General features: G+C 34.3%; 1 protein-coding gene across 2 annotated transcripts in view; it reads right to left on the bottom strand.

Annotated features, from left to right (window-relative positions):
- Nucleotides 1–3,371: 3,371 nt before the first annotated feature.
- LOC149789203 (omega-amidase NIT2-like) overlaps nt 3,372–9,976 on the bottom strand; it is a 73,468-nt gene continuing 66,863 nt past the window's right edge. The window contains exons 7-9 of one of the 2 annotated variants that reach the window (XM_089975361.1): nt 9,734–9,911; nt 9,016–9,071; nt 3,372–8,239 (exon numbers count right to left, since the gene is read on the bottom strand). In XM_089975361.1, the coding sequence (XP_089831487.1) occupies nt 8,136–8,239; nt 9,016–9,071; nt 9,734–9,911 (338 nt within the window). In that variant the 3' untranslated portion in view covers nt 3,372–8,135. The remainder of the gene's footprint in view (nt 8,240–9,015; nt 9,072–9,733; nt 9,912–9,976) is intronic. The other variant, XM_089975362.1, reaches the window with a different exon arrangement.

The raw sequence follows: 9,976 nt of genomic DNA, 5'->3' as shown, positions 1-9,976 counted from the left end.
CAAAAAATGTGTAGGGTTCGCATCTCTGCTGCTTTTCTGCATACATGTCACTCCGTGCTAATTACTAATTTTAGTTTCTACCACGAACCGAAACAATGTTTTTACCTCCTAGCATAATACATTACCAGAAAAAGCAAAGCTCTTACGAAAGTAGAAATGCTGATTTATTGAGAATATTGATACCGGTAATATAGATGAGATAGTAAAAACACTAACAACGCACATACTAGTGGACATCTACATTCATCATTCGCATCATTATTTAAAGACACTGCATCAAAACGTTTGTAATAAATCATAGCAAGCCAGTTTGTAATAAAAATAACTAACGATCATTTGGAACTAAATACCAAAAGGTCAACAGAAAATATCACTATATGAGACATACACTTAACAAGATCCAAACACAAACCAATGGAATAAATCTTATGATTTTTCTTATCTATCCCGATTTAAGTTTATATGTATCAGGCAGTCCATTATAGTCTCTACCGCCATTTAACTTTTGCAAAAAGCAAGCACGCACTTCATTCGGTGATATATTTGCATGATATTGTCTTGTTCCTTCGCTGCCATAGTATAGTGGTTATGCCAACCAGATATTTGCACACGCTTAAGCGCGACTTCAGACAGGGATTCTCCGACGATCTATAGTGGTTTATATAGACGATACAGATAACATCTGCATTTGACACAATCTGACTATAGGTTTCATTTAACATCAGGCCAGGGATGATTCTCATGAAATGCTTTCTCCAAGGTCTGCTGATTTAGATGATAGCCTGAGATGAACTATTGTGCAGGGGAGTCAGCATATAGTTCTAGCAAGAGATCAACCGTTCCGAATCTAACTATTCTAGAAAATGTATAATTTGCGCAGTAGAAATGGAGATGTGGAGAGAGAAAGAGAGAGAGTAGTTCTAGAAAGGGATGAACAATTTCAGATCTTAATATTCAGGTCAACTGGGACATTTTTTAACTTACACAGTAGAAATTAAGATGTGATAGATAGCACAGAGAGAGAGAGAGAATCTGTCTTCGAATTTTAGCACATACTCCGATATAAATCTTGTTTCTATAGTAAAAGATAGGGAGGAATAAGCAAGGTAGCTAGCAAGTTAGCTGTCAAAATATTATTGTTGACAACCAATTAGGCAACATAGACATCTAAGTACATTTCTAAAGCACATGTCACACACACACACATTCTTGTAAAACATACGAAACGCAGACACATGATTAAAATTCGGGACATGTTTGTTTTAACCGATTTCTGGAGAGTTACATCGTTTTTATTATGCTTTGTATATATATGTGTCCTTTGCAATCAATTTGTAGTCGAATTCCAAACATTACTGCATTTTAAGTTTTACAATCAGAACGGGGACTCAGAACGGGGGACACGCAAATAAACACGCAGTGTAGGTCAGGGACATTTCATAAATATGCATTTTGATTCTACACAACTAAAAATACAACCTAAAACTTACAGTGTGACATGATGAAACCGGGTTGGGGATGGATTTAGTGAAGATCCAACAAGCAGTTTCGTGAACGAAGTGTTTGTTTGTCATATAATTAATTCAACGATGCATAAAGTCGACGGCATTCTCGTGTACATCAAGTCCAAAAACGGATTCAATAATAATAATAATAATAATAATAATAATAATAATACACTTTCTTTAACGAGGATAACACATTTGGTCATGACTTTCCCATCTGCTCTGTGGTCCTCAATATTTGTAATCGGTTATATTTATATATAAAAAAGAAAAAAGAAAGTAAACAAAAACTTCAATTTAAATATCGTACGCATACTCAGATATAATCGCACACTCATTGACACATATTTAAAATGAACGAATATGTGTCACTATACTGGGAAGCAGATACAGATATGAATAATATAATATACACAGGTACATATATTCCAACATAATATGAAGTTTCAAATGACATCAAGTTGCTTATTTATTCCTCATTTCCTATGTTTACCGACTTAACATCGGCCAGATTCGCCAGAGCAACTGGTTTCTACACGTGTGAATCTTTCATTGGATACAAAAGACAAACTCAGGACACCACATGCTCGTAAAAAGACAAAATGATATAATTTGGATACTTTACTTTTTCTGCCTGTTTCCAAGCTTTTTTTAAAACAAATCTATGCGCCATTCTTGCCTGAGCATTGTGTATGCCAGTCTTGCCTGAGCATTGTGTATGCCAGTCTTGTCAGAGCATTGTGTATGTCAGTCTTGTCAGAGCATTGTGCATGTCAGTCTTGTCCTTTTCAAGCAATATTACATACTGTTCTCTGGTTTTAGTGCTATTCCTAGCTTGTTTAAGCTATGTCATGTGTCCACTTGATCTCTCCCTTTTCCGACCTTTCGAAGTTCTCCAAGTGCTTTATTAGATTTTTTACATTGCATGAGATGTCACAGATGTTTTATGATGCATTCCAAGTTATTCTCATTGTATAAGTATGGCATCGTGTGCTGTATCCATTGGTCGATCTGGCTGCTAAATTACCTCTGGATTTTCACCTTTTGTTTTCAATATCTTTTTCGGCTTTCTGATCTTAATCACTTGTTTGTGAACTCGATACCTTATATCACTGACAACTGCTAGCGTACGCCAGTTTATCATGCCGATCTTATAGACACACTGGGCTATCTTGCCACATTCATTCTGATTAACTGGCTCCTCCTTGCTCGTGCGCATTCTAGACAATAGTGAGAGGCCATGATTTTATAAGTTTGCTTTCATCTTATAACATGACTGTCAATGTATGTACTTCCGTTAACCGATCCAGTGGCCTAGTGGTTAGTGCATCCGCTACAGATGCGGCAGGTCGCTGGTTCGAACCTTGGCCGAGTCATACCCAAACAAAACTTGTAAAAATGGTAGTAACAGCTGCCTCATTAGGCGCCCAGCATTAAGAGGTTAGTGTGGTGTCATGATGCTACATGTCTACAGCATGATGACCCAGTGCTAGACATAATTATAACCTGTCACACTGCAGTCATCTTAGCGATTTGACTGAAAAAGTGTTAAAGCTACGTTAACATCTCTCTCTCTCTCTCTCTCTCTCTCTCTCTCTCTCTCTCTCTCTCTCTCTCTCTCTGTACTTCCATTACAATCCTTCTGTATCTTTCCATCTTTTGTTCGCAAAGCTGAAACCATCTTCAGGTGCACCTACTGACTTTTTGTTTTGTGTTCCTTATAAACTGACCATTCATAGTGTATTCATCTTCTGCTTTTTATTCGTACGGTTTCTTTGCTGCGTGAAACCATTCTTTGTTTTGTTTCATGTTCATGAAGTTAGGCTTTCAATACGATTTATAAAAAGACGAAAACAACACACCCAATTTTACGCGAAGAAGCTTTACTTTAACTGAAAAATATAACAAATTGCAATATAACAAGTAACACTCTAGGTTAGTAATAATTATATAACATGACTCTGTAAAAAAAAATTATTACAATTTTGTGTATAATAAGGAAAATAAAACTTTGTGAGAATTTACTAATAATGCAGTGCAGCCGCTAGGTAAAACATCTAAACGCGGATGTAACCAAATCATATATCGTTTCTCGCTGACGCACACCAATAAATCTATTCAAGTACCATAATGTATGTATCTACGTCTCTATCTAGGTGTAATAAAAACAGTTTAATTAAAGCATATTTACTGTAAACACCATGGCCATGTCTATAAATTTATTTGCAGATAATTATTGTTACAGGGTTCTTTTTAAAACACAGTGAAATAATCACTGTTTAAAATTATTTAATGATCACCCAAACTATGGCTTAAGATGACTCCACCTTACACATAACATATTGGTATTTTGACGCCAAGGATGATAGCTTATCGAAATTAAAGAACAGAGCCAAAGACATAGTTCATTCACAGTATCAGTTCTTGTCTTCACAGTGATGACAGACACAGACCCAAGTCCTATGGGTCAGCCTGATAATCAGGATCAGATGTGTGAAATTTGTAGAATTTACTTCTAGCATTACCATATGTTACCGCTTAACGTCCTTTAAACTAAAACTACCATATATATCCATGGCTCTTGTCTTAATGATAATCAGTATTTATACAATACCATGGAGGAAAATCTTAGGCATTAACATGATGGCAACATACTGCAAGACATTTTCAATTCTTGAATATTTTAAAGCAAAGTTTGATATCTTTAGTTAAGTAGAATTTGACAGCTGGTAGTATTGTCACATTAAGGTGCGTGAAACGTGTCTTTATATGACATATATCTATTAATATTGCTCATGAACTAATTTTTTTATTTTTGTCTACAAACCAATAGTTTCCTTATGAAACAATAAATTATGAAAAATAAAGAAACCCGTGACTTCAAAAAGTTTTTATTTAATCCTGAGAAATTAAGAGGCCTGTCCAGGCTGATTAGATAGTGTAAACCCAACTCTTTGTCTGGGGTTTTCAATGGCTTCCAATTTACGACTCCTGAGTATAAGGAGAGTCCCAACACAAATTAACTTTGTTTGAATACCAAGTATGTGCATATAGTTTAAGAATTGGAACTGTGAACAGTTTTTTGCTATGAATCGGGTCTTCGTCCCCAGTGGGCAGTAAGAGATGCAATTGAAAATTCAGGATGCACTAATGACAACCTTTATATGGTCTGGAAAGATTAGTGATAACAGTATCAATAGTTTGAAGTTTTACGGCACAGCAACACAGGTAGATTATTTAGTGCTGGAGCAATCAGAATAAAGTTTCTTTCCCAAAGACACACGAAGGTAACCGAGAAACCGACAAGGGGTGATCAAGTGATAAGAATCGAATCTAATCCTTTTGGTCGCGAGCCAAGCTGGCTAATAACTGAGCCACCGCATATCTCTCTCTCTCTCTCTCTCTCTCTCTCTCTCTCTCTCTCTCTCTCTCGCTTAGTCGCCTCTGTTTACATTTAGGAGACCTCGTCGTGCCTATTATTCGCTCTCGGGTCCGCAAATGGTCAGGTATTATCAAATAACTTGGTCAACTTTTATTTCCCCTTGATATTTTCAACAGGTATGTGAACTTGCATTCACAAGCTGACACATGTCTACAAACAGGTGAGCCAAATCAAACTACTTTACGCCACTTCTATTAGTTTCTCACTCTTGATGCTTCCAGTTGCGCTCTAGTAGTCGATTCCCAAGCCAGTTTAGATGCTAGGTTACAAGCCTTGCTGTGTGGACCAGGTATTCTATTTCATGATTATTTATCAAATATTTTAGGCCGCCCATAAACAGCATATGATTAATATTTTAGTTCTTGTTTTGTATTCGTCCATTTTCTGTCTAAGCACTCGTTTTAATGAAACCGGATAGACCGTGAAGAATACTGGTATAAAATCTTTGTTACTGTATAGATAGTTTCTGAATGACTTCATCAGTCGCCATATTTGTGGTATGCTGGCAGATTCATATCGTCTTTGGAAGTTGAAATAATTATTTGAATCTCAAAGTACTGTTACAAAAAAAAGACGTTCATGAACAGAACGCAAAATCAGGCTTTCGGTTGGTATCGATATTTGTAATTTATATGTTGATTAGGCTTCAGTGTGCTTTGTTCAAAATGGTCAATTTTGATGGTCCCATATGGGAGAAACTGCCAGGTTGCTATCGTCCAGGTAAAATGGGCAGTATATCGTCCGCTAGTGACCTTATCGGAAAGCATCTATACATGGATCAGGAACTATTATTAAATTAAGTACATGACCATAATAAGCAACAAAAAAGCTAGGAAGTGCTTTAATGTTGAAGGAGCTTGACAATAATTCCAAAGATTTCTTACATGTCTGCGATTTTTGACCTTGTTGTAGAGAAGTATAGAAAGGGAGTTTATTGGGTATACAAGTTTGCTTCAGGCCTTTTTCAAAACTGATAACATTGAGAGTATACGTTCATTTACAAAATGTTATTTTATTTGTACTGATTTTGTTTGATATATCATATGGTTAATTCATGCCTTAATATTTTTAAAAATTCTAATTATGCAAGTGATATTCGTTATGCAGAGTGTTTTTTGAAATAAACTTTACCAAACGAGGCCGTATACTCTAGTTATTCGGCTTGAGTAAGGGTACAGCTGATTTTATTCTAGTGAAAAGAAACAATCGTTTTTTTTCTTCGACAAATCTTTGTTGTTGTTATTTTATCGGGTGGGATTTAACATTTACGTTTAGTAGCTCACTGACAAAGTAGCAGCATATACAAACGGTGATGACAACGACCTCATCTTTAGTATGCTAATCATGTAGCTACAGGCATAATATGGAACAGTATTTATGGAACTATTCATAAATCTATGCAACAAAACAACATATTTATAATTGACATATTTTTCATTCTTAGAATATGACAAATTATGAGTATACGTATGTCTACACGTAGAAACACAAAGGTGGAAAGAAACAAATGTCAAATATAAACGAAGGAATCTGTCAAATTAAAATATCATTTTAGTGGAAAAACGTAGTTGTGCCTAACTAATTATTAATAATAGATCAATAAGTCTACAGGAAATTATTATATATATATATATATATATATATATATATATATATATATATATATATATATATATATATATATATATATATATATATATTACCCCTCAAATTCTACAACTGTTGTGCACATGTATATATCCCACATCACCACACCGATTCATATCCCAAAGTTTAAAATCGTTGTCGTAAAACATTTAGAAGGAGGTCTTATTTACGCACAGTAGGAAAAACAGGATAATAATCTCCACATCTTCGAAAAGTGGGATGAAAGCGTAAAAACCGTCGAGTATATAAATGGGTTATATAAAATATTTCAAATACTAAAACGCGGTAAGAAAAGGTATTATCCCGCTAAAAAAAAATATCGTATACAAAGAAATACAACTTTTACTGTTACAAATTGGGCTTCCATCCAGCAAACTACACAGTGCACAGTTACAACAACGGCATGCGTTAATTCAATGTTCTGTTTGTGTTATGCAATTGTTTTCGTTCGTAATTATGGGACGGGTATACCTGTTTTGATTTCAATTGATTAAGAGCATAATCTTATATTTATGTGAATACATTTTTCATGCCGAGTTATCTGACGTCCTTGTAAAATCTTTCACAAAAGGGAACTTAAGCGCAAACGGGCGTGCCTTACGTTAAGATCTGATCATGCATATTAGACCTATTATGCGTGAACAATTTGTTAAAAAGTCAGTAACATGTCACAGTTAACCAGATTACTTGACGTAGAACTGAATTTTCAGTAATACTGAATTTATTGCTAAAGAGATAAGTTTACCTAAGGTTGTCTAATAACAAACAACTTCAGAAATATACGGTTAATGTAGAAAATATATGGCATACATAACAATCTGTTGGAAATGGCAAGTTCTTCATTTTAAAGTTAAGTCATATGATGTTTCTGTATATTTTTCCTTCATTTTACAGTTAACACACACTACGTTTGTAAATGGATTATTTAATTCATGATAATTCTGGAGATGGTACGCATATCGGAAAACATACGCATCAACAACTCTTTTAACCACAAAGTGGACCATCATCTTTAAACTGTTTATCTCTCTAACAAACATTCAGACAAGCATATGTTCCACAACTTTAAGCTCGCCACAAAAGTGGAAACATCATCTTGTATTATCCTTGTTCGTCCGTCTGCACCTAGGAAAATTCGTTCGTACGTCGGATTCAGATTTATGTTTACAATATGGTGCTAGGGTAATAGTTTTCCTTAAATACATTTAAAGTTTAGTTATAGGTGGACAGAAGTCTCATTAATTTTTAGAATAAGTCTTATGAAGTGTATTTTTTGTTAAGATGTCTATTCTTCAGGACGTAGTATCGTCCTAAATATTAGTGTTAAGCATACAGTTCATGACGGTTGTACGTGACTGGATGGTTACCATCCAAGAATGAAGGATACAATAATGTATGAATGTATTAGAAATCGATTATTGCGTTTGGAATACTGATACATCAAGCTCACACAGATTATCATGCAACCAGAAATATGGAGCATTCAGTGTACAATATCGCATCTGTAATTACAATAATTTATCTGACTTTTATATAGACAACTAGACAGGTGTGCCATTTGTTAGGTCAACGGTTTTATACAAGTCGTTCCTTCTTTGATTTTCAATCGGTAGCATTCGTCTCACTTCCTTCAAATAATCGAAATCTGAAACATAATACATGAAGAAACATACACATTATATATATATATATATATATATATATATATATATATATATATATATATATATATATATATATATATATATATATATAATGATGATGTTAAGCGAAGTAACATTTTCGACAACCAGATTTATTTCCATTGATCTGCGGTAAATGGAACAAAAACATTGCCTAACACATTAAATTATTAGATTAGTTTGCAATCGATAATTTACTGGAGATACTGAAGCTCAGTTTGAATCTTCTTATTTTACCATCTTTAGTTGTAAGGGGCATAAAACAATTCTAAAGATTCAACAGGCTGTACTTGATTATGTTTTCTGTCTTCGTTCTTGTTATAAGCAAGGTTTGTTCTTGTGTTAGGGTTTTTTCATATACTCAAACACTAAAACAAATATGAAACTGCCTAGGTCCGATTAAGAAAGATCAAAAGAACAAAGACGATTGGACTTTATTTAAATCCATTTTCGTCTATGTATGTATGTATGTATGGAGGTAGGTAGGTAGGTATCCATTTTATAAGGGAGTGTTCCAAAACTGTCTTCAATTCAACAAAGAGGTGATGTGTGTTTTCTCCACCAACTAAAGTATTAGATACTCAATATAGTGCTCATATCAACATACCTATATCGGCATATCTACATACCTATATCGGCATATCTACATACATATATCGGCATAGCTACATATCTATATCGGCATATCTACATACCTATATCGGCATAGCTACATACCTATATCGGCATATCTACATACCTATATCGGCATATACGATAGCTTCTTCTGATTCACATGAAGCAACAATTTCACCCCTGTGAAAAAAGAAAGAAATCGAAAACCATCTTCTCTCTCTGTGTAACATATTGGTTTATTTCATTATACAGTTAATGCAATATAATTCCAGTTTTGAGAAACACTTTGATACATATATATATATATATATATATATATATATATATATATATATATATATATATATATATATATATATATATATATATATTGATTGATTGATATCGGTAGTCCCGACAGTTCCAATTATTTGCAATACATCAGAAAACAGAGGGTAAATAAAAACAACAAATTACTGATGTCATACTGATTATGTGACAAAATAAAATATATGAATGACTTTTGTGAATTATTTCAGCAATACCAAACACACGAGGCTGATTATAGCAGCTGAACATCGCAAGCCCGGAAAACAATATAGCGTTATCTATTTTTCCCCTCATTATTATGTGTATTTGGTTGTGTGTGTACATGTTTTCTTGCAAATGTATATATATGTGTATATGTGGGTGAAATTAGTGGGTATCATTAACTGAATAATGAATATTATATAATAGCCGATGGTAAAAGTGGGTGGTAGTGTAGAAACAGATCCACTAAGTTTATTATGTATGAAATATACGAAATTACCATATCATCGAGAGAAAGAAGTAATCTGACGACATGCAAACTTTAACTTTACCATGGACTGACGACTGAGCTATGGCCCCACGTGACGTAAGGGGACCTTTCATCCGTGGCGGGCCCCACAGAAGCCACGTAAACTTGATTGTCCACAGCCCGCGCCTTGTTCAGTACATCCCAGTGAACCAGTCCAGTCTTTCTGCTGAAGGCGCCCATATAGATTAACAAATTGCAGCCTAAACGATAATAATAATAATAATAATAATCTCAAGGATCACACTATGACGATGCATACAATTAT

The sequence above is a fragment of the Sinohyriopsis cumingii genome, chromosome 11 (assembly GCF_028554795.1).
Source record: "Sinohyriopsis cumingii isolate HCF-2022 chromosome 11, ASM2855479v2, whole genome shotgun sequence".
Taxonomy (NCBI): domain Eukaryota; kingdom Metazoa; phylum Mollusca; class Bivalvia; order Unionida; family Unionidae; genus Sinohyriopsis; species Sinohyriopsis cumingii.
The sequence above is the reverse complement of the archived record's forward strand: the minus strand, read 5'-3'. Positions and strand labels throughout refer to the sequence as shown.